We start from the raw sequence: 26,431 nt of genomic DNA on the forward strand, positions 1-26,431 counted from the left end.
TCTAGACCAATCTTTATGATCCATGTAACTTTGGGCAAATTGCTTAACTGCTCTGTACTTTTGTCTCTTTATATGTGAAATGAACATAATAATAGTACTTAACAGGTAAGAGTTGTGATGAATATTAAATGTGCTAATATACATAAAGAGCTTAGAATGGTGCCCTGTAAGTTTTAGCCATCACTGTTATTTGGTTTTTAAACTGTTGCTAATATACAAATGCAGTGTTGTTGTTTCTTGATTTCATATTCAGCAACCTTGATAAACTCTTATTTCTTTCTCTAACTACTCTAATTAACTTTTCTCTTACTTTAGTAAGATGCACTGAACTTCCAATATTTGCATAGAAATGGAAAAGTATCTAAAATAGTGAAAGGGAAATAAATGCAAGGCTTAATATAAAGCTGCAGTAGTCAAACCAGTTTGATAGTGTTGAAAGGTTAGATAAATTAATGGAGCAACATATAGAGTCTAGAAATCGACCCACATATATGTAGTGAGTTGATTTTGTGCAAAATTGCCAGTTGATTTTGAGCAAAATTGCCAGTGTAAAAATTCAATAGGGAAAGGAAAATCTTTCAACAAGTAGTTTTTGGACAGGTGGCTATCCATATTGGAAAAAAAATAAACATTGATCCGTATCTCACACCATACTGACACATTGACTTGAAATGGATCTTAGACCTATATGTAAAACTTAAACCTATAAAACTCCCGGAATAAAACATAGGAGAGGGGACTTCCCTGGTGGTCCACTGGTTAAGACTCCAAGCTTCCACTGCAGGGGGCATGGGTTCGATCCCTGTTCAGGGAACTAAGATCCCACATGCCATGCTGTGTGGCACGGCCAAAACAAAACAAACAAATAAATAAATCTTATATTAAAAACAAAAACTTAGAAAATCTTTGTAACCTTGGGATATGCAAAAGTTTCTTAGGTAAAACGCAAAAAGCACAAACCATAAAAGGAAATAATTTATATATTGTACACACATCAACATTTAAAAGTTTCACTGATTGAAAGGTATCATCAAGAAAACCAAAAGGTAAGCTATAGACTTGAAGAAAATATTTGCAACACATATATGTAAGACAAATTCGTTATATCAAGTTATATAAAGAACTCTTACAGCTTGGTAATAAGAAAACAACTATTAAAAAATTGCCAAAAGATTTGACAAGATATTTTACGAAAAATGGTATATGAATGGCAGTAAACACATGAAAAGGTGCTCAACATCTCTAGTCATCAGGGAAATGGAAATTAAATTACTGTAAGATATTATTACATACCCATTAGAATAGCTAGAGTTAAAAAAGTTTCCTGTACCAAGGATATGGAGCATCTTTTACTAGCATACTGTATTGATGGCAATGTAAAATTCAGGAAATTCTTTGGTAAAGAGTTTGCCAGTTACTTAAGTTAAATGTGCACCTACAATATAACCTAGTCATTTACCCAAGAGAAGTGAAGAAGTTAGTGTCCACACAAATACCTGTATGCAAACGTTCGTAGCAATTCTATTTGTAATGGCCAAAATCTGGAAATATTCTATTACAGGTGAATGGATAAACAAAATGTAGTTTATCAATGTGATGAAATACTATTCAGCAATAAAAAGGAATAAATTGTTAAGGACAACAGGATTATGTTGAATGAAAGAAGCCAGACAAAACATTATTATGAATGAAAGAAACCATATAAAAAAGAACAACTGGTATATGATTCTGTTTATATATAATTCTATAAAATGCAAACTAATCTTTAGTGACAGAAAGCAGATCAGTGGCCTTTTGTACTTGTACAGTTTATTGTATGTAAATTAGAAAAGAGAAATAAGTCATATCATTTCAGTCTAATGCTGACAACCCTCCAAAGGCTCCCATTTCTTTCAGAGTATTAAATGCCCACATCCTTACATTGGATTGCAAGCCCTATACCATCCACTCCAGTTTTACTCTTTTGACATATAGCACCTTTGATGTTCTCCCCTTGTTCCTTTTGCCCACCAAACTGACATCCCTCTAAAACATGTTAGGTATGTTCCCACCTCCAGATTGTTCCACTAGTTATTCCCTCTTCCTGGAGGGCTTTTCTCCCAGATACCCTCAGATTTTGCTCCTGCTGCCTTCTTTGAGCTACCCCGACCAGACTTCCCTCAGTACTCCTGATTCTTCCTGTTCTATTTTTTTAGTAGTATTTATCACCTTCTTACGTATGCAGTTAACTTATTTACTGTGTTTATGTTTAATTCTGTTTTCATCAGTCGAAATAAGCTTCACCAAGGTAGTTTTTTTCTTCTCTACTTAGTTTGCTGATATTTGTGCCTGACACAAAATAGACACAAAAAATATTTGTTGAATTAATGTTTATTTATTATTTGTTTTTTCCCAGTACTGTTTTCGAAGTTTAACACTGTTTTATATTTTCATCTAGGATTTTTAACTTGCATATTTTACCAAAATATAGAGTTAATCGATACCTGTAATCTTTTCTTATATGATACAAGAACTTTAGGACACTTTAACTCCTTTTACCTTCTCTTACCTCCTCCTAACTCAAGATATTGTTATGTTTAAAACTTTTTAGATTTTAACATTTCAATTTGTTAGTATTATTTTATACAATCAATATTCATTTAGATTAAGCCATATATAACTCTCTTAAGGCCTTTCATTTCTTCTTGCAACTCAGATATGCCATCTGAGATTGCTTACCTTCTGCCAGAAGGATATCCTTTAGTATTCACTTAAGGGGAAGGTCTGTGTTAACATGTTTGAAGTGTTCATTTCCCCAGAAATGTCTTTATTTTGTTGTCAGTTTTAAAAGATATATTGAGTTCCAGGTTGACAGGTTTGGGGTTTTTTTCCGTGTATTAGAGAAATCAGTACACAGTAGTCTGGTTTTCATTGTTGTTCTTGGAAGGTCAGCTGTCAACCTAATTACTGCTGTTTTCTCTCTGTCTATTCTTTAGATTTTTTTTTCATCTTTGCTGTCTATAGTTTCAGTATGATGTGTCTGTTTAAGGATTTATTTTTTCTAACTGGAGCTCAAAAAGCTTCTTGATTTGGTGGATTGTTGTCTTTTACTGGTTTTAGAAATGATCTTCTCATATATTTCTCCTTTACACTGTTTCTTTTCTTACTTTCTGGAATTTTGATTAGACCTGTTATACTTTCTTACTCTGAGTATCTCAAACTTTCTTTCATATTTTCTATTTCTTTATCTCTCTGAGCTGCATCCTAAATAATTCCTTAGGGACTTTCATTTTACTAATGGTTTCTTCACCTTTGTCTAATCTGTTGTTAAATTTGTCTGATAATTTTAGATTTCAGTAATTGTGCTTTTTACTTCTAGAAATTTTATTGATACTTGGTTCTTTTTTTTTTTTTTAAGTATCTTCCCTACAGATATTTTTCAGCATGGCTTTTATTTCTTCAAACATACTATTTAAAATCAAATCAAATCAAATCTGATAATTCCAATGTCTGAAATCTTTGCAATTACTTTTCTGCAATTAGATATTTCTTTTTCTACTTTCTTTTTTTCTTTTTGAGTTACTCATTTTACTTGGGGAATTGTGAGAGTTCTTTGAGGCTTAGTATCAAGATGGTATGTTCCTCCAGAAAGAATTTGCTTGTCTGCAGCAGTAAAGGATCTGTGTTTGGGACTGTTTCAATCTAAATCCATAATTTTATTAATTTTCCCTTGAACTCCTAAGAAATGTAAATTTGGGCTGCAAATTGCATGAGAGCTTGCTTTTTTAACTTTTCAGGAAGTTTTTTGTCTCTTCTCTGTTAGACACCAAGGCAACTTTCCTTGCAGTCTTCTGAAGGTAGAAGGAGTAGGTAATGGGGTGGGTTAGTTTAGTCTTACACTTCTAGATTAATGCCGTGGAGGTCTGTTGACTTCCTTCCTTGGGCTGACCCTGGGATTTGCATCTTGTTTATTACACATGAGGCTGATAAAACCTACCTGTTTCACAGAGTTCGGTTTTTGGCCTGGTTTATTCCTAATCATTTTGTTAGCTCTTAGATTTTTTTTTTTTTTTTTTAAGATCTTTTTATTCTTCCTTTGGGCATATCTACAGTAAGGTTGGTCTGTATTATTTAGTCTGCTACTGTGCCAACATTTTTGAAAAACAAACTAATTGTGCTTTTTTTTACATAGTACATACTCTTTGTAATATTTTACATGGCTTTGTATTTTGTCTAGTGACTCATCATAATTTATATAATAATTCTCCAATGTAGACATTAACCTTGTTTCTTTAGGGCTTTGCTATTATAAATAACACTGATAAACTGATTTCATAGGTAAAAATGTTATCTCTTCATTTGTATTACCTTAATTGCTGTTGTGGTAGTACCTTTTCCAGATGTAAAATATGTATTCTTAGTTATGCAAATCTTAAACCTTTTTCTTAAAAGTTTGTGTAAACCATTGCCTAACTGGTTACTTTGCTAAAATGTTTCTGTTTCTGCTTATTTGAGGAATGTAAATTTACAGAAACTTTACAAATGATTCTTTTGTCGAGTATTAACAAATGTTCTTGTTAATCATATTTTACTTGGAAACAATTATTTAAAATTTGGCCCTGGTAATTGTTTGCTAATTCTTTCATTTATTGCTATTTAACGTTCAGTGAGTGTTATCGCAAGAATTTTCCTCATTTCTCTAAAACCTACTACAAGTCTTCTGCCTCATACTCCCCACCCCGTAAGCCATTTGTATTAGTCTCTTTGTTTTGTTTTAGAAGTATGTCCCTTGCCCTTCCCACAAATCTCAGTGGTTTACAGCAATTAACATTTATTCCTCTCACATGACTGACACTTAAACAGCTGCGAATCAGCTTTTGCAAACTTCCTTCACATGTCTTTTTGATGGAGGGCCCAGGCTGAAAGTGTCAATACACTTGAGACATGGCATTCTTGTGGCAGAGAGTAAAAAATATAAGAGAGCTGGTGTAAACCCATAATGCCTCTTAAAGCTTCTGCATAGAGGCAGTTTATGTCCTGTCTGTCCGTGTGTTCCTATCACATGACTGAGTGCAGTGGGTGTTGTGTAGAAATGTATGCACCTCCCACAGGAGACACTGCAAGTCACATGACCCTTACATGGAAGGGTCAAGTGAATACTTGGCAACAGTAATACAATCTACCATATCTCTTCTTATTTTTTTAAACTTTATTTTAAAATTTATTTATTTATTTATGGCTGCGCTGGGTCTTCCTTGCTGCGTGCGGGCTTTCTCTAGTTGCTGTGAGCAGAGGCTACTCTTCGTTGCAGTCCGTAGGCTTCTCATTGCGGTGGCTTCTCTTGTTGCAGAGCACGAACTCTAGGCGCTTGGGCTTCAGTAGTTGTGGCTTGGAGGCTCTAGAGCGCAGGCTCAGTAGTTGTGGCACATGGGCTTAGTTGCTCCATAGCATGTGAGATCTTCCTGGACTAGGGCTCGAACCCATGTCCCCTGCATTGGCAGGTGGATTCTTAACCACTGTGCCACCAGGGAATCCCTACCATATCTCTTCCTATGTTTAATTTTCTAGTGTAAATTTTTCACGATAACTCATACCTGTACTGAAGCCTCTCTGATAAGTCTTCCTTTATCCCTTAAATTTAGTTATTTCTGTTATGAAAGTGAATCATTTTACCTATCATCTTTTTTTTAACTTTTTATTTTATATTGGAGTATAGTTGATTAACAATGTTTTGTTAGTTTCCGGTGTACAGCAAAATGATTCAGTTATACATATACATGTATCTGTTCTTTTTCAAATTCTTTTCCCATTTAGGTTGTTACATAATACTGAGCAGAGTTCCCTGTGCTATACAATAGGTCCATGTTGGTTATCCATTTTAAATATAGCAGTGTGTACATGTCAATCCCAAATTCACTAATTATCCCTCCCCCCCACCCTTCCCCACTGGTAACCGTAAGTTCATTCTCTTAAGTCTGTGAGTCTGTTTCTGTTTTCATTTTACCTATGATCTTGAGCCTACTTGAATTTAAGTTTAGCAAGGGCAGAGATTCTTGTCTGCTTTATTCATTGCTTCCTCAGCACTAGAAGAATGCTTGCTTCCTAATGTGCTTTCAATATATATATGTTTCCCTTCTTATTTCATCAGTTACTCTGTCAGTTATTCTCATTTTCTGTGTCTTCATTTATTGTTGGTTCTCTCTGCTAGCTCTGTTCCTGAAGTCTCTCAATGACTGTATTTTCTTGAATTATTTTAATCACAGCTATATATTTAATAAATTCTGTTAAATAATTATCTTTAATGAAGAGAATAAACTTACATGATGTTTTAACTCCTCTGGAAAATGTAGCCTACATACTTCTTCCTATAAATATGCATATCAGCCTACCATTAGGGTAAAAAACTCTAAAACCTTCCCTTTGACTCTTACAGTCTAGCTTCTCACTGTTACTCTAAAACTATTGTTTACCTTTTACATTTCTCACTCTCTTTGACTTTTATGGAAGGCCCCCTCCCCTAAAACTCTATGTCTCTAGATCCTGAGGGACTATAATTCACTGTTTTGTTTTGCTTTCTAAGGTTGTTCTCTTTTTCTCTTTTCCTTAGAATGTTCCTCTTCCTTCCTCTACCACTTAAGTGTACTAATACTCCCAGGTTCTATTTTTAGCTTTCTTCATTCTTGCCTTGTGCCCTTTTTAGCAGAGCTCTCATTCATATGGCTTTCACATTTATTTCTATATAGATGATTTACAAATCTGTGTGTTGTAATAGTTAGAAATTCTGAGTTTGCCCCCTCATTTCCACTTGTGGCATTCCCATTTGAGTGTCTTACTATCACCTCAACCTTAACTTGTCCCAAACCAAATTGTTTTCCTGCTAGTACTGACTCCTCCATTGGAACTAACTCTTGTTTTTGTTGATGGTTCACAGTCGCCAGGCTTCTAAAAGGAGAGAGAATACCAGCCTTTGTTTAGCATCCAGTGCACACTAAGCACTGCTTTTCACTTACTGCATGTCCAGCTCAAGTTTTACTTCCTAAGAGACCTTCAAACAATCACAGTGATCCTTTGCAGTCCCTTCTTCTTAGACCATTTGCAGTATATTTGTATTTAAACCCCTAGATCCTTAGCCTGTGAATCTCCTGTAATTCATACTTTTAGTTTGTAAAGCCTCTCAAAGGCACGGATTTTTATTTCATATTTCTTTTTGTCAGCACAGTACCCCCCAGGTACAGTACAATTTAATAAGTATTTGATGATTTTTGCATAGAAACAATGCCTAAATAAGGACAAGAATATCAACTTAAATAACAAAACTAAATAAACTAAAACTAAGTAGCAAATTAATAACTCAAAATTAAATAATATTTTAGCTGTACTCTTGAACCTTGAACCCAGTTGAAAGGGATTAGACCTCTGAAAGTGACAGAGGCTCTTTACTTACCATTAAGGATCACCTGTTGAACAAATCTTTACTCTGTAACAGAATTTCTTTATCAGTAATACACCTTCATATAGCCATTTTATATTGCTATCACCATATTTATAGAAGGTAGTATATTTATTTTAGCTTCTCTTCCCCATTAGGTGCACCAGGAATAATTTCCTCACCATATGCAGGGGCTGCTGGATTTGCCCCAGCCATTGGATTTCCTCAAGCTACAGGTGACTAACTCTAAAGTTGAATTTGAAATGATTTCTTAATGATGGTCTATATTTTCCAGGAACTTATCAAAATGAAATATACTACCATATTTGAAGGATTTATAATAAAAGCATTACGTGTTCCGATCATGGAAGTGGCTCATGTACAATGCACAGCTTCCTTGTGTTTATAAATAATTCTCTATGGTTCCATTCTCAACTCCAAAATTCCCTTATATATTCTGCATCATTTATACTGGCCATTGGCACAGATAACTATAGGTTGACTATATTAAATAATCTCTGATTTGCCTTTTTGGTTATTATACAAAATGTATGAACTGCTTGCTTATAAGCTTATCAATTACATGTTAAACAGACTTGTGTCTTATTTATCTTTGTGTCCTTAAATGCCTTTGATGGGATTTAATACTTAGTATGCAGTCAGCAAACATTTCAACTAGTAAACATTTACTGTTAAACTTATTTATAAATCCTCTTTTTTTGTTTTTTTGATTAATGGGTTTAGAAGATTACCATAGAGGGTATGCATGCTGTTTTATTTCAGAAAAAAAATATTTTTTTTCTTTAAGTAATAGAAATAATTAAGAGATAGCAATCGGTTAATACTTTGATAATAACTCTCTGACTCTTTTCCAAATAGTAAACAAAATGAATTTGATCATAACTTAAGGAGGAGGAAAAAAATACTTTATGGTTTTATTGCTGGTGCTTAAAGAATACACTTGAGGTTGGTGATTAGAAAGAAGAGTGGCTTAGTGTTAAGCCTAGTCTACACAGTACCTTTTTACAGCTTCCAGCTGATTTATGAATATAACTATTTTAAATTGCAACATAGTTGCTTTCTGGCAATAATCTTTGTATCCTACCTTTCTAATTCTGTGAATTTTAACTACTCTCTTCACTAGAGAGGATGAAGTTAACTAAAAAGAAAAGAGTGATTTAAAAGGTTGAGGTTCATTTAAGTTTTAGGTTTTTGATGGTTTTAAGACATCTTAACGTATGTTTAATTGAGTAATTCTACCTATCCCATTAAAATGAAGGCATTATACATTGTTTTTATGTATTTGAAGCTCCCCAAAGTTTAATTTTTATACATTTGGAGCTAGTGATATATGGTTTCCCTCATTTTAGTTATTTCTTTCTACACACTGTATGTATAAAACACTGTAGTAGATGTTTAGAAGAAGAAAAAATGTGTAAAGAGGGCTCCTGAGTTGATAAGACTTTTAAGGTGTAGCAGGGGGATGTACATATACACATACACACGTGTATATATCCTACAGTGTAGCTAAGGTGTAGTGTTGGTGGTATATAATAGACTTAAGGAAGTTATTCAAAAGTTGCAAGGGCATGGGAAGAGGTCATGCAAAAGTATACTCAAAAAGTATACTCAAAAGTATTGAGTATAGATTTCATGGAAAAGCATCCACCCTAAGAAAGTGATCTGCACAGTTTTAAAATTCAGCAAGATGATGGTAGTAATAACTTTCCTTAGATTGTCAAGCAGAATAGTATGATTGTAAACTATATTGCAATTTAATTACATGATTTGTGATAAACTGGCCAGACTCTGTCTATTATAAGGAATTTTGAGCTTAAAGAATCAATAAATTAAAGAATTGATTCATTTTATATCAACTAGAGATTTTATCTTAGATAATTTTTAAGCTGAGAATACAAATAGTGGGACCTTCTGAGGAAGTGTAGTGTTTTAGGTATAGTATATAGTGTCAATATTCCAGTATTGTAGAGCTTTCAGAAGTTCTGAAATATCTGGGGGAGTAGAGAGCTCTGAAAATTCTTGCTGCAAAAGAATATTGAATTCTATAAATTTGTTCTTGATGGTAATAATGTTTTACAAGGTTACAAAATGGTTTTTCCCCATGCAGGGTGTATGTATACAATTCACCTGTTTTAGGTATGCAACTCAGTGATTTTTAATAAATTTACAGAGTTGTGCAGCCATTACCACAGTCCAATTTTAGAACATGCATTACTACCTAGCATGCATATATGTGACTTCTGCTGAAGGACTTTTTACAAAAATATGTATCTGGTTTTATGGTAGAAGTCAATATGAAAATAACATCTACTTTAGAGAAATGTGCTGGAATATATTTATTTCAAGAAATAGAAAGGGGCTTCCCTGGTGGCGCAGTGGTTGAGAGTCTGCCTGCTGATGCAGGGGACGCGGGTTCGTGCTCCGGTCCAGGAAGATCCCACATGCCACAGAGCGGCTGGGCCCGTGAGCCGTGGCCGCTGAGCCTGCGCGTCGGGAGCCTGTGGTCCGCAACGGGAGAGGCCACAGCAGTGGGAGGCCCGCATACCAAAAAATAAAAATAAAAAAAAAATAAATAGAAGGAGTACTTGTAGTTACAGACCCTTTGGAAAACCTAATGGCTTTTAAGACCAGTGAATTTGGTTTCTCTGCAAAGCACTGTATAAATAATAAAGTACTAAGTATGATAGTATCAACGAATAAAGAGCTCTACTTCCAGACAGACTCTGGAGACAGAACACTGACCTTCGTTATCCTTATGGTAGCTTTGAAACATTTTCTTCTCTATTTTTGCTTTTGTCTTCATTTATTTACTTAAGTTGTATTAAGTGTTGTAATTCTCCAGATAACTAGAATATGAAATGCTTTTGATGTTTTGAAAAGGTCTGTCAGTCCCAGCTGGACTAGGTCCCGGAGCTCTTGGTCCTCTCGCAATCACCTCCTCTGCTGTCACTGGAAGGATGGCCATTCCTGGGGCTGGTGGTATACCGGGAAATTCTGTTCTACTTGTCACCAATCTTAATCCTGATGTGAGTTGAAAAGTATTATATGTAAAAAGTCTTTCAGGAGGAGGTATTGTAGCTTCTGACCTAGAGTTAAATTCAATGAAAATGTTTATTTTAAGAATTTTTATTAAAATTTGTCACTAGTATATATAGAAGCAGCATGTAAAAAGTCAGTGCTTTGAACAAGTGAGCTTACTTAAAATTTTTACTTAGACGCTGATATTTTGTGTTATCCTTTTCAAACAGCTTATTACACCACATGGACTTTTTATCCTATTTGGTAAGTAATTTTTGTTGTTGTTTTTTATATTATCTGTGATGTGAATTGAGCATATTGCATCATTCAGTAATATTTATTACTGCTGTGTGCCTACTAGTGTGTTGGACACTGAGGATAGAATATAGCAAGGAAGACTTAGTAAATGATTACAGCTACAGCAAAGTTTTATAAAAAGGGAAATAGAGATTGTAATGGGAACATACAGCTGGGAGACCTAACCTACCTGAGGGAATCAAAGATGATGTACCAGTAGAAATGATAGTTAAGCTGACTTGTGAAAAATGAGGACACATTAGCCAGGCAGAAAGGGAGGGCAAATGTCCTTTCACAGATAGTAGCAGTGAGAGACAGAACTCGTGGAACATAGCAATGAAAGAAGCTCAATGGAGAGTGTAAGGGAGAGACATATTGAAGCTGGGCAGATGGATAGGGGCAAGGTCATTAAGAGCTTTGTAAGCTATATTAAAGAGCTTTGTTTTTAACTTAAGAACAGTGGGAATCCATTGACTAGTTTTAGACAGGAGAGAGGCATAATGAGATGTTGATTTTAAAAATAATCCCCTAACTTTCCAACAGTGTGCCTCTCTCAGTTAAAAAAAATATTTAGCATGTACTCCTAATCTATATATGATTAATTATTCATAAATTTTATCCATCTTTTACTATACTCTTTAGTATAATATGTACAAACAGAAATATAAGAGCAATGAAGTGATATTTAATATTTTAAAGATTTTTCTTATGACACTTTTTAAAATAAAAATCTATTACTATTTAGTGAGAAGTATTTAATATGCTTCATTATTTTCAAAAACCTTTTTCATTTTGATTCAGTATCCCAAGAACTGATTCTAAATTCACTTTATTTTATTACTTGATCTTAATGATTGTCATAAATGAAAAAGATACCTCATAAAGATATGCGAGGGAATTCTCTGGTGGTCCAGCAGTTAGGACTCAGTGCTTTCACTGCCGGGTCCTGAGTTCAGTCCCTGGTCTGGGAACTGAGAATCCCACAAGCTGCGTGGGCACGGCCAAAAAAAAAAAAGGAAAGGCGATCTGAATGGAAGTGTTTCATTGTCGCTGTACTAAATAATTATGATACTAATTTTTCAGTCTAATCCACTAACTTTTGTTGTACTTTACCTAGAAAAGTTCCATTTTTCCTCGTTAAATTAGTTGATCTTGAAAACCTCACTCTTCATGTGGAAGAATTTTTAAGAGGATGGAAAATTGTTTCAAATTTTTTGAGTGGGTAATAGGTTTTTTTAACAGCGTTTTTGAGATATAATTTACAGCCATTACAATTCTCTGAATTCAGATGTACAACTCAGTGATTTTTAGTAAATTTACAGAGTTGTGCAGCCATTACCACAGTCCAATTTTAGAACATCTCTATCACCCCACAGAGAAACTTTATACTCATTTGCAGTTACTGTATAAGTTTTTATTCATGACACTTTTATGTAATTTTCATTAATAAAATCATTTATTAATGCTAAATTTTCATGTCTCTTTAACAGCCAGAGCACATTTCTTTCCAAAAGTAGTTACTATCTCACTCATTTAGAAAAATATCACCCTCAGCTTGAAGAACAAATTGTGTGTTATTTTTTACAGAGTAACTGTTTCAGCCACTTGTCATTTCTGAAAAGGACAGCAAATTTGGAATACTTGTCTTTCATTTTCCCTTTTTAAAAAAAAAAAAAAAAAACTACCATTCATCTCTTAAGTTTAGTTGCTCTTAGGGGCTTTCCCACAAGATAACCAATACTCCTTTGTGTGCCTTGAAGATTGTCATAGTCATTCTCTCATCCTATTACAAAGTATGGTAATGATGCTACTGTTGAAAGATCTTATTTATATGATATTGGTGATACCCTGTTCCACATAGATTGCAATATACTTTAATACACTAAATTTTAAAAAATGAGAGAATGCCCTTCATATTGTAGAAACTTCTGTGTATAATTTCTTCTATATGTTGAAAATTAGTAAAATGTAGTTTTTCATACTGGTTTATATAAACAAAATCAGTATAAGTAAAAGTTTATTTTCCTCCCACACCCCAGTGAATCATTTTGCCTGCTTTGGGGGATGTGGGACCCACTTTGGGGAATGCTAGCATAGAAAAAAATGGATGTAATGAGATCAGTTAGGAGGCTATGATGGTGGTCCAGATGTGAAATGGTGATAATAGGTTTGATGGTAGTGAGGATGGGAAGAAGTGGACAAATGTAAGAGATACTTAGGCCGTAGAATCAATGAGTGCTGGTAGTTGACTGGATGTAAGTGTCTAAGGAAAGGGGTAAGTCAAAAGATGACTCCCAGATGTCTGACTGGAGCAAATATGTGCATGATGGTAGTTTATCAACAGAGTTAGTGAACACAGGAGGGTGCAGGAAAGAGCAGGTGAATCATTTGAAGTGTTTATGGGACATCCAGGTGAAAGAGGGTGCTAGATTAATAAATCTGGAACATAGAAGAGATACAAATTTGGGAGCATATGTATGAAATTGCCCAGGGAAAGCATATAGTATGAGAAAAGAAGCTTTCTTTAAATATATTAGTAAAGTTAATTGAACATTACACAATCAGCATTAAAAAATTGTTTTGTTTTGTCTTTTTAATTAGGAGTATATGGTGATGTACATCGAGTGAAGATAATGTTTAATAAGAAAGAAAATGCATTGGTTCAGATGGCAGATGCAAATCAAGCTCAGCTAGGTACTACTGATTAATAATAATGATAGCCTGCCCCTTTTGTATGTGAATTTTCCTATAAAATGTATGGCTAGTAGGAAGAGTACCTCCTTATGTTAATATCTCCATTATTATTTGGATCTGCTTATATTTTAAGATTTTAAAATATTTATTATTCTTTGAAGTTCATTTATCTATTTGAATATATTGTTGATGTTTAGAGCTTTGACTCTAGGGTTTTTCCATTAGCTTTAAACTAATAAACATGACTTGTTTTCTTACATTTTATTTGTTTGTTTGCCTGTTTATTTTCCTTTCAAATTAAGTTTTCTAGAACTGTTGCATGGCATAACAGTTTGGGAATACTTCATAATGATGGTGCAAGAAAGTGTCATTCTACAGTCTCACTGTTTATTATTATAGTGGCTGTTGAAATATTACTACTCAGATTTTTTTATTTAAAAAGCTTTACTTGGGATTAAAAATAGATTAATTTTTAATGGGAAATGAAAAATTTAATTCCCACTGCTAGTGGGAAGCAGCCACATAGCACAAGGAGATCAGCTTGGTGCTTTGTGACCACCTAGAGGGGTGGGATAGGGAGGGTGGGAGCAAGACGCAAGAGGGAGGAGACATGGGGATATATGTATATGTATAGCTGATTCACTTTGTTATACAGCAGAAACTAACACACCATTGTAAAGCAGTTATATTCCAATAAAGATGTTAAAAAATTTTACTTGAGATTAAACTAATTTATTCAATAATCATTTCCTGAACATGTATGTTTCAGGCATTCTGGAACTTCCTAGCACTCTGCTAGGAAAATAGTTACTTTTTGTTGTATTGCTTTTCTTTCATTACAGAAAAACAGTCATTTAATACATTTTCATATATAAGAGTTTTTAAATTTAAAACCATTTAAGCCCTCAGACTGACAGTATAATTTTAAATGACTAAATTAAAAGAATAATGATAGTTTTACAGAGACTCTATCTTAGTACCCAGATTTTCCTTATTTTCTTCTTATGCACCAGCAATGAACCATCTGAGTGGTCAGAGACTTTATGGGAAAGTGCTTCGTGCTACACTGTCCAAACATCAAGCAGTTCAGCTTCCTCGAGAGGGACAAGAAGACCAAGGTCTGACTAAGGATTTTAGCAATAGTCCTTTGCATCGCTTTAAAAAGCCTGGCTCTAAAAACTTCCAGAATATTTTTCCACCATCAGCTACTCTGCATCTTTCCAACATCCCGTATGTATCTAATTAGTTACTATTCATTTAGATGATTAATAATCTACAGTATATGGTTTGGGGAGGTAAAAACTGAAATTATTCTAACATAGCAGTTGTCATATTCACTAATTTCTCATAAGATGATTTATTTGCCATCATGTCTTAGGAAGTTTATATCTAACCATACACTATGAAAGTGAAAGATAGCAATGTTTTAAATTTTTCTTTCCAAACAGAGAATTAGCAACTGTTACCTTTCAGTTATAGAATGGCAAAAATCTGTGCAGAAATATTCCACTGGTGTATACTTGTTCATCCTTTTGTATAAGTAAAGACCCTTTAGTGATCAGCATAGCAAAATCAAATAATTTATGTATCTAAGAATTTGGTAAAACTGAATTCCCTACAAGCTGCAAAGCCATATATATATCTAAAAGCTAACAATTTTCTTGTAACCACTCTGTATTTAACCAGTGTTGTAGCAGACTTGTTCTTTAGTCATCGTCTAACTTAGAGATCGACAAACTATAGCCTGTGGTCCAAATCCATCTGTTTTTGTAAGGCCCATGAGCTAAGGTTGGTTTATACATTTTCAAGTGGTTACGGGAAAACAAAAGAAAAATTTTTTATCATTTGAGAAAATTACATAAAATTAAAATTTCACCTTCCATAAATAAAGTTTTATGGAACACAACCACATTTATTCATTTATGTATTAGCTATAGCTGCTTTTGAGCTATAACAACAAAGCTGAATAGTTACAACAGAGGCTGTATGGCCATCAAAGCCTAAGAAATTTACTGTATGGCCCTTTACAGAAAGCACCTGGCAACCCCAGTTTTAATTCTTGAAATACTTGACGTACAAAGGGGGCAGTTTTAACTTTGTTGTTTTTTTTTTTTTTTTTTTTTTAAATAAATAAATTTATTTAGTTAGTTATTTTTTGGCTGTGTTGGGTCTTTGTTGTTGTGCACGGGCTTTCTCTAGTTGTGGAGAGCAGGGGCTACTCTTTGTTGTGGTGTGAGGGTTTCTCATTGCAGTGGCTCCTGTTTGTTGTGGAGCGCGGGCCCAGTAGTTGTGGTGCATGGGCTTAGTTGCTCCGCGGCATGTGGGATCTTCCCAGACCAGGGCTCGAACCTGTGTCCCCTGCATTGGCAGGTGGATTCTTAACTACTGCGCTACCGGGGAAGTCCCAAGGTGGCAATTTTATATAACTTAATCTAATACATGAAGAGGGATAAGCTTTGGGAAGGAAGGGTAAAAGCTGTGGGGTATAGTGATGTGCGAGCACGTGTGTGAAAAGTTAAAGACTGAGGGAATGGAGAAGGGTACAGTTCTGGAATATTTCTGAGAATGAGAATGGGATTTGAACAGGAAGAGAAAATTATTCAAAATGCTGTTGAATGCCCAGGCTCCTAGCTAGTCTCCAATTAGGCTATATGGAGAAACCTTGAATCCGAATTGGGCAATGGCTCAAACCTCATGCCAGCCAGGCAACTGGAAGAGTCACTTGAGAAAAAAATCTAGAAATTTAGCACCTCATCACTACAGAGTCAGGGAGAGAGGCAACATATTTAAATACTAAAGCAGGCTCCCTCTTAAATACATTTATCCAGGAGCTGGTCTCAAGTTGCAACCTGCATTGGATATGTAGGTAGAAGAGAGAAAGGACGTTAATACTTTTAACCATCTGCCAAGTCTGGGCACTGTGCTGGTGTTATACTGTGTGTTACCTCATTTAATCTCCATAATAACTTTCTTTTAAAATTGTGGTTAAATACATAACCTAAGGTTTACCATTTTAACTGTTGTTGAGTGTACATTCACATTAAGTACATTCATAGTGTGCAACCATCACCTATATCCATCTGCAGATCCTTGTCATCCTCTCAAACTGAAGCTCTGTACCCATTAAACAATATCTCCTCGTTTCTCTCTACCCCCAGTCCCTGGTAACCACTATTCTACATTCTGTCTCTAGCAATTTATCCATAATAACATTTGGAGTAAAGGTCGTTAGTTTCATTTTAACAATGAAAGTGAGAGGCTCAGATTAAGTAACTTACTCAAGAGTGACATATCAGGTGAATGAAAAATAGAATGTGAATTTTTATCTGTCTCCTTGCAGAGCCAATTATTGTTCTATAACACCCTCCTTGCTGGGAGTTGTGAGATGAGGAAGAGTCTGCTTTTAGTCAGTTGACTCTCATGTGATAGACCACTGTATTAGTTATCTACTGCTGCGTAATAGGTCATCTCAAAACTTAACAGCTTAACACGATAGTAGATGTTCATTATCTCAAACTGTTACTGTAAGTCAGGAATCCAGAAGTGGCTTAGCTGGGTGGTTTTGGCTGAATCTCTCATATGGTTGCATCTGAAGGCTTAACTGGGGCTAGAGAATCCACTTCCAAAGTGGCTCACCATATACTTAGTTGTTGACAGGAGGCCTCAGTTCCTTGCCACAAGGAGCTCTCCATAGGGCTGCTTGATCGTCCACGTGAAATAGCAGCTGGTTTCTTGCAAAACTAGTGATACGAGAGAGGGCAAGGTGGAAGTCACAGTGTCTGTTAGCCTCAGAAGTCACATGTGTCATATCTACAGTGCCCTGAGGGTTACAGAGGACATCCTTATTAGATATGGGAGGGGAGTACCAAAAGTGTGAATACTAGGAGGCAAGAGTAGTTGGGGGCTATCTTAGAACCTGGTTACCACATACACATGTTCATAATCACCCTGAAAGTAATTGAAAATCTACTGGCCTAGTAGTGGAAAACGCTGGACCATAGAAGACAAGTCAGAGCTAGGGAAGTATCTTTGGAAGTACTAGAGTTAATTGTGGGTAATAATCCCATTGAAAGAATAAATATAGAAAGATTTTCTTGTTCTTTGTATACTGCCCATGTCCTGTGCAAAAGATTTGAGACAAAATTCCATCGTTTGAGAACATGTATGCATCAACCTTGAACGTCTTTCAGGTCACTTGCAAATCATGTCTTCATTGTGTGGCTTTATGCTCTTTGAAATGTGAAATATTCTGGAGACTTGATGATTTCAGGAGTTAATCTTTGCGTCATTTAAAAATTAGGGATAAGATAGTTGACTCTCTCTGTAATGTTTTCACAGCCCCTCTGTTACAGTAGATGATCTGAAGAACCTTTTCACAGAAGCTGGATGTTCAGTGAAGGCTTTTAAATTCTTTCAGTAAGTCCATGCTTTTAAGAAATACATTAACATTATTTAATATGATCTGCAAATGTTTAAGGTAGTTTAATGAACTCTTCTAGGGCTGGGGAAGAGGTTTGTAGGCAAATTTAATTCTATATGCTTTTTCTATTTGTTCTACCATTTTCAGGAAAGATCGCAAAATGGCACTCATTCAGTTGGGATCTGTGGAAGAAGCAATCCAGGCTCTCATTGAACTTCATAACCATGACCTTGGAGAAAATCACCACCTCAGAGTTTCCTTCTCAAAATCTACAATCTAACTTTTCTGTGAATTTTTCTCCTAAGACTGGACCATAATTTCAGTAAAACCTTCAGACATAGACTGAAGCAGCTCAAGACCAATTCTGCCTCTTTCACAAAAATAACTCTTCCTGAGTTTGATATTCAAGTATATTCAGAAAATCATGGGATGTTCTCTTTTCCCTTAAACCCTCTGCCAATACGTCATCAGAGGCGTGTTTTTCCTTTGTACCATAGTTTCTAAAATGAAAATAATCTTCAGGAAAAAAGAATCAGGAAAATAATTGTTTTCGATAATTTAATTCCCTATATTAAATTGGATTTCAAGAGGACAGTCTTTCTTTTCGTTTGGGTCCAGATCAGCCTTATACAACATTTCTAAACTCCTTTGTACTTTGAAAAATTTAAACATATAGACTTTTAAAATTACTTGACGTAAGTAATTTAAATTACCTACAACCAAGTTTTTAACTGTATGATTCAGAAGTTTGACTCCTCTAGGAAACTGTGTTCCCTTATAAGTTACATCAATTATTTGGCATATACTGATACTTAGTATACATAAACAAATTGGATTGTATTGGAAGCAAATTTATAAATCTGAGTGTTTTCTTTCAATTTTTTTTTCTACTGTAAGACACTCCTTTGCATATCTTCAACTTTTTAAGACTATTTGGAGAATGAAGTGTCTCAGCTGTCTCCAGGGAAATTAAGTGGAATCCAACCAGGATCTATTAAGATGTCAGAATAATTAATAATTTTATTAGAAATCATTTTAAATTTCAAAATGACACTTGCCTAATAATATAATATGATCTTGGAAAATTTAAAAAGAAAAATAATCCTACTCATAAACTACTTTTTTATAGTTGTTTTCAGAAAAAAGTTTACAGTCTTAAGGAAACTATTCAGGTCTATCATATGGTTTGACAGATTTTTTAAAAGTTATTTTTGGTAAAGTCTTCTTTTAGAAAAAAATCAATCTCAAGGGTTTTTTGTACCACTATAATCTCTAATACTTATTCAGAATTACTGTGTATTTACTTAATTTCCTATTATGTGCCTTATTATGTGCTTATGATATAATAGGTTAGACTTCTATCTAAGTATCTTGAAAGCTATATTGTGGGCTTGGTGAGCATTTGTTTTTTCTTTCCCTATTTTGGTAAGGATTTTAAAGTTTTTTTCATTGCAATTTTAAGTGATTTTCAATAACTAATAGTTTCTATTCAAATTTTTTGGTGCTTTGGTATAGAGATGGGGTGAGGAAGGGTTAAACGGTTTTGGGAATAACTCAGTGCACACCTGTAGGCCTCTTCATATTGTGACCAATAGTGGTCATTGCCAGTTATAGCATACCAATTTGGGGCTATAACATGCAGTCTCAGTTCTGGATCTTTATCACCCATTAGAATTTGTCTCAGGATTACTTGGTTTTTGTCATATACTCAAGTGAGAACTTGCTTTTCTTTGTTAATGTCACTTCATTACTGAGTGCCCACATATATGGAGTATGAGAAGGTGGATTCTTTCTCATACTCTGTCCCTCTTTTTAGTTGAATGTGAGAGTACATTTTAATGTTGCTTCAGTGATTGCATAATGTAAAATTGTTTCTTTTTAGTTAGATACTTTGCTTTTGTTGATTATTCCTTCAGTGCTTGATCGGATTTTTTTAAAGCAGAATTTGTTAAAAGGGTCTTTTTTGTCCACCCCTTTTACACTTTTCAGATTCTCAGAATGGCTCATCTCACCTTTTAAAAGAATATCTCAATTTCTTTGCTATATTCCAGCCATTAATTTGAACACAGGAAGAAATTTTATAAAAAATTGGAGACTACAAAAGATAATTGTTAAAAAGCAGAATTCACTCAATGCTGAGCAGCAATTAGTTGGTAGAATACAAAGGAGGACACTATATTGAGATCTTTCAAATGGATAAATTTTAATATTGGCTGATAGGTACAAACATTTATCTAATTTTTATTTTTTCACTTATGAAATATATTTTTACCAAAACGCTGAGGAAGAGGGAAGGGGAAAAAACAATTTCTTTTAAGAAATCTCCCCAAATTGCTTCATTTTTTTCCTTCCACACAGGCACTATTATAATTTTCAGTGGCATGTTAAATTTTTTTTTTTTTTTGGTTAGGAATTATTGTATTGTTTTTAATTCATGATTCCTATAACAGTCAGTGTAAGTGTAGCAGAATTGTAGCAGAAGGGAGATCACAATGGTATCGAATGTAATTTTGAAGTAGGGAATGGCCTTTATATTTGAGAGAGAACATTTGAATCCTTTTCAGGGATTTGTGCACGCGTGTGTGTGTGTGTATAGATAAGTGTATATACATACATACACTTTTCTAGTGTTGTACATACATATGCACATTACATACATCTTAATTTATTGACAAAGAACATTAATCAAATTAAGATTTGGAAAAGGTGAGATATTCTTGTTTAAAATAGTGTGTTTGCAACCATCAATTTGTGTCTAAAATTAGCTGTAACACATGGATGTTGTCCATATTGGGCTATTTGCTCTTTGAATTATAGAGGTCTACAGTATTTGTGTTGGTATAGTTTCTGTAAAAAGATTTTAAAATATCAGGGCAGTGGAAAAACTAGATCTTTGTATTTTTTGTTTGGGCATGCATTTAGTTGATACCTTCTGAGCAATGTTTATTTTTGCTGTTGAGCTGTCATAGTATCCTATTTTTAAGTTTATTTACTTAATTTTAATGAGTATTATCTTATTTTTGGAGGTGTCTGACTTTGACATAAAGTATGTATATTCAGGACTTTATTAAAAAATAGCAGTACATGATTAACAGTAGCAATTTATGCCAAAAAGTTCTACTTTGAGATTTAAATAACTTGCATAGCAGTAAATTGTGTTTCCTGTGAGATACAAATAGAAAAATAACCTTAATAATTTGATAACTTACAGGAGAGTATCAGAATTACCCAATAGCTCCTGCAGAATGCCATAAATTCGTTGTTTAAGCCTAAATATTGTGATGTTAATTTGTAGTAATGTTTCTGATTTTGTTGAAAGTTGCAAATCTCACAGTTTTTAGAGACACAATTTTTGCCTGCCTATTCCTTATGGAAGCAATGCCTTTTTTTGGCTCCACCTAGGATGGTGATTATAGGTTCTGCTTCAGTTGATTAAAAAAGTAACTCTCATGAATGGCTCTGATCTTTTTTTTTTTTTTTTTTTTCTTTTGCGGTACCTGGGCCTCTTACTGTTGTGGCCTCTCCTGTTGCGGAGCACAGGCTCCGGACGTGCAGGCTCAGCTGCCAGGGCTCACGGGCACATCCGCTCCGCGGCACGTGGGATCTTTCCGGACCGGGGCACGAACCCATGTCCCCTGCATTAGCAGGCAGACTCTCAACCACTGTGCCACCAGGGAAGCCCCTCTGATCAGTTTTATATAAACTTTTGAAAGCTTCTGTGTCATTAGGCAGCAAAGGTTATACATTTATATTAACATGTAATTCCTCTTCTGTTTCCACTAAGTATTTTTGGACAAAAGATGACATGCTCAAAAGTATGTGTTTTTCTCCCCAGTGAGTCACTTAAAAGCCCTGTTTGCCAAACTATCAGCCTATCTCTTAGAAAACCTAGTGTGTACTGCTATTTTTAAAACCAAAAAGACAGGCATGACTATGCGTAAAAGCATTTTTCTTAACTTTTCCTTTGTCTTGATCTGTTGTTAACAAAAATAAAACTGCCAGACTTAAAATATTCTACTATTGTGCTAAAAGAAATACAATTTAGATTGCACAGAACTTTTTTTTTAAAGAAAATATAACTCAGCTGTCTTTTAAGAGCTGTGTTATTGTCTACAAGACTGTTTGCAGTCTTTTTTCAGAGCAAATTTTAACAGCTAGTTGTGAATGATTTAAAAAATAGAAAATTACTAAAATATTAGTTTTGGGGGTTTTATAGAGGGAGAAAAACAAAACAGGACCAAAGGTTATGTGCCTTCTTCAGTAGTCTTAATTGATCTTTTCTTCCTATTTGAGACTAAGGTAGTATCAGTATTCTGGTTTTCAGGAAATACATACTATAGTTTTAAAAGAATGTTCCACACACCATCCATTCAAGCAAACAGTTGTAATGTAAAATGAAGTCTCAGTTACACTTTTTGCCTTCATCACATACTATTCATTATATAGCATTGTGCAGGTCCAAGAACAGAGCTGCTCTTAATCTTTGTGGTAGTCATCTTAGTTTCTGTAAACTGAGGCATATGTTCCAGAGAACAGGGATATTTTTCTGGTCCAGTGACCTTGGTGATAATAGTCATGATTGAAAGCTGCTCATGGCAAGCTTAAATCAGCACTGTAAACAGATTTTTGTTGTTACATTATTTTTAGTTCTTGAATCTATGTAGTAATTGTAATAACAAATATTTAAATAGCTATTTTTGATGTCATTTAAAAAAATCATACTCTAGCCTTTTTTCCCCCTTACCATTGTTACCCAGATCTTTAAAAAATTCATCCCACATCCAAAAAGTACTAATTATAAAGATTGCTGACCAAGCAAAGTTTTGCATCAAAATGTCACCTCATTGCTCTGACCAAAGACTGACTGTTCTGGTTTTGACTCCGTTCTGTTAAGCACTTCTTTTCCCAAGCTCCTTTCTGAAAGAAGATCCAGTGCAAAGCAGCCTTTACTTTCTATTTCCTATCGGCGAATAGACTACTTAGAGAAAATGGGAGTTTAAATGTGAACAGAATGGATTAGGACAACATGGGTTTTATGGGCATTTTCAGTACTGTATTTAAGGAAAAAAAAAAAAAAATAGCACAGCTAGGAGCCTCTGACATTGTCTCGTGTTTTATGTGGTCTGTTCATAAAATTCCCTTTTTCAGTTTATAAGAATGTTCATCTAACAGAAGAAAATGCTGTAAATATTTGTAACAACATTTTTTAAAACCAGGCCAAAAAAGAAAAAGAAAAAAAAAAAACGGTTTTGGGGAACAAGTTAACATATAAAGTGGTTTTATATAAAACATCAATTGTCTTGTATATTTTGATAAGCAGCAGTACCAGCTTTCATTTGTAACACAGTTTGTGGCATTGGAAGAAAAGGATTCTGTGATTGAAGTGAATTATGTTATAAATGCGAAGAGAAGATAAAATATTAAAAAACATATTTTCTAAGTGCGTAGTGCATGGTTAATTCAAGCTTCTGTACACTACAGTATATTCCATTTTGTTCAGTTTGTATATTTGCTGACTATTACTTGATATCTCTAATCTCTTTCCTAACAAGTATAGCATTGTAGCATGCCTTTTAATAAATGTCATGACATCTGTACTCTCTTAAAAATATTTCTGTGTTCTTGTCTGTACTTTGGGTTTCCCCTTGTCTTGCCTGTAATTCTAATGACGTCATATTTTCTTTGTCATAGCCATCCATCTAAACTTGTTATAGTGAGAGCATAGTGAGAGCATAGCAAGCACATATTCATACCACTTTAAAAACTGAAAAACCATAAGTCTACTAATCACCTCTTTTACTTAAGGGACAGTTCTCATTTTGAGAAACAGAATGCTTTTCTAACCGTCCTACAAATAGCTTCTTCAGTGGCACGCCCCCTTTGTACAAGTACATGTTGGCACATTTGCATGAGTGATGTCTTTCGCTCTCTTTCTGTGCATCTATCTCTCTCTCTCTCTCTCACAAACACACACACACACACACACATACACACATACAATATATGTGCAGTACCAAAGAAGAAGAGTTGGGACATTTTTTCCAGTTCAGTTTTTGACTTCCCTAGGGGATGAGTATACAAAAATTTTGAGAGATTTTGAGATGTGATCTCAAACCAAGTTTGTGGTTTTTTTGATTAAAGGGTAACACAGTTACCAGCTGCCTATATATTGCTTTTCCATAGGCAAATGTTTTATCTCTAGGTTCTTTAAAGTGTTATTGGATTGTCCGAGTCTAAGCAGTCATTTATTTTAATCTCTTATTCTAGGATCTTTTTTTAAAAAATGTTATTTATTTGACTGTGTAGGGTCTTAGTTGCCACATGTGGGATCTTTCCTTGTGGTTTGTGGGCTCTTTGTTGTTGAGTGCGGGCTTCTCTAGTTGCAGCACATGGGCTTCTCTCTAGTTGTGGTGCACGGGCTCTAGAGCACATGGGCTCAGTAGTTGTGGCACGCGGGCTCAGTTGCCCTGCAGCATGTGGGATCTTAATTCCCTGACCAGGGATCGAACCCACGTCCCCTGCATTGGAAGGCAGTTTCTTAACCACTGGACCACCAGGGAAGTCCCTGTTCTAGGATCTTTTTGCAAGTAGGAATTTTTTCTTGGGAGGGGTGGTGGGATTTATTTTTAATGGAATATAACTACTGCTGATCTTTGCTGGCTCATCTAAAATCTGTTGTCTCCTTGAATGTAACTAGATCATTTTTTTTTTAAGATCTAGAGGCATTTTTATCAGGAAAAGATAAAATAACCCTATGGCCAAATAGGTTTTATAAACTTGCTTGGTCATGAAATGCTTATTTACATAACAAAGGCTTGTAACCATCATTAACAGTTACAAAGTCTTGAGCATAAATGGATCTAAAAGGCTACCTAGTTCAATTTCCACCTTTTAAAGATGAGCGGCTTAGAGAAGGAAGTGACTTGCCCAAGGCCACATGCCAGTTAATGGCATAGTCTGGACTAGAACCCAGGTCTCCTTAACATTATCCAGTACTCTCCATTGCACCCTGGTGTTGCAGTTCTGTCCTGCCAAGTGCTGTGAGGGTCGTGTTCTTGAAGGTCTGTACATGGGGTTGGGGCGTTTATATACTCGTCTGAGAACTGCCAAAACCAATTTAAAGGCATTGCATAGTGCTAGGAGTTTTTTTCTGCTGAAGAGTAAAAATGCCTACCTACTTCTGAAAACTTTAAAAATGTAGTTTCAAGTTGCAAATTTGAGAAAGCTAACACTTAAAAAAGGTAGTTACTACAGTATATGTATTAGTTTGCTAGGGCTGACATAATAAAGTACCACAGACTGGGCAGCTTAAACAACAGAAATGTGTTTTCTTACAGTGCTAGAGGTTAGAAGTCCAAGATGAAGGTGTCACCAGGGTTGATTTCTTCTGACACCTCTTTCCTTGACTTGTAGATGGCCATCTTCTCCCAGTACCTTCACATGATCTTTCCTCTGTATGTGTCTGTGTCCTAAATCTTTTTTTTTTTTTTTTTTGAGGTATGCGGGCGTCTCACTGTTGTGGCCTCTCCCGTTGCAGAGCACAGGCTCTGGACATGCAGGCTCAGTGGCCATGGCTCACGGGCCCAACCACTCTGCGGCATGTGGGATCCTCCCGGACCGGGGCACAAACCCGTGTCCCCTGCATCGGCAGGCGGACTCTCAACCACTGTGCCACCAGGGAAGCCCCTAAACTCTTTTTATAAGGACACCATTCATATTGGATTAGGGCCCACCCATCTGATCTCATTTTACCTCAATTACCTCTTTAAAGGCTCTATCTCCAAAAACAGTTACATTTGGAGATACTGGGGTTTAGGACTTCAATAGAAGAATTTTGACGGGACGTAATTCAGCCCTTAACACTGTTTAGTGAAAATTATTCCTTCAGCTCACCAAGTACTGATTGTACCAGAACTGAGCTTTGTGCTGGGAAAGATAATGAAAAGTTAGGGATATGGTGATTTACCTTTTAGAACTGTGTAATCTAGTGGAAATGTCAGCCTAAATCCATAAATCAAGTAGTTTTCAACTCTTGCCTTCAATGGAAAGCCCCCCAAATGGATCATAAGGCTTCCCTCTAGGCCATTCTAATCAGAATACACATGGCTAAAGCTATCCTACAGCTCATTATGAATATGTAGGAACACATACCCTGCAATAATTATCTCTAAGAAATGTCATTTCAGAGCAATGATCATTTCTAAGACATCTGCCATTACTTGAAGAACAGTTGCAGAAATAAGAGGATACTGTCAAACAAGCTGTACCCAATTTTTAATGCCCAACATTTGTAAGTAATTAAACTGGATGCTATGTTAGGAGGAGTTAAAAGTATTAAACCCACTTTGTTTACTGTTTGTGTGATCCTACATCAATGAATTTTTTTCTATTGTCTACTTCCAATGGAAATTCTTCACTATATGTTTCTATCAAAACAATTTATGTTGAACTTATAAAATTCTATAACAGTTTTCTTGGAATTACTGCATTTGTCATCATTGGGTTTGGATGTAGAACTCCTACCTCTGCTATTATAAAAAAGTATAATTGAGTAGGAAAAGTTAAAGAGTCTA

At 35.0% G+C, this 26,431-nt stretch overlaps 1 protein-coding gene across 8 annotated transcripts in view; it reads left to right on the forward strand.

The window, feature by feature from the left end:
• PTBP3 (polypyrimidine tract binding protein 3) overlaps window positions 1-23,296 on the forward strand; it is a 101,439-nt gene extending 78,143 nt beyond the window's left edge. For 5 of the 8 annotated variants that reach the window (XM_059071557.2, XM_067040948.1, XM_067040949.1 and 2 more), the window contains 7 exons: window positions 7,567-7,644; window positions 10,310-10,455; window positions 10,678-10,711; window positions 13,346-13,438; window positions 14,452-14,668; window positions 17,777-17,854; window positions 18,006-23,077. In XM_059071557.2, coding sequence (XP_058927540.1) covers window positions 7,567-7,644; window positions 10,310-10,455; window positions 10,678-10,711; window positions 13,346-13,438; window positions 14,452-14,668; window positions 17,777-17,854; window positions 18,006-18,138 — 779 coding nt within the window. In that variant the 3' untranslated portion in view covers window positions 18,139-23,077. Of the gene's footprint in view, window positions 1-7,566; window positions 7,645-10,309; window positions 10,456-10,677; window positions 10,712-13,345; window positions 13,439-14,451; window positions 14,669-17,776; window positions 17,855-18,005 lie in introns of all 8 variants that reach the window. The other 3 variants (XM_067040947.1, XM_059071556.2, XM_067040950.1) reach the window with 1 other exon arrangement.
• Window positions 23,297-26,431: the final 3,135 nt, after the last annotated feature.

Source organism: Kogia breviceps, chromosome 8, assembly GCF_026419965.1.
Source record: "Kogia breviceps isolate mKogBre1 chromosome 8, mKogBre1 haplotype 1, whole genome shotgun sequence".
Taxonomy (NCBI): Eukaryota; Metazoa; Chordata; class Mammalia; order Artiodactyla; family Physeteridae; genus Kogia; species Kogia breviceps.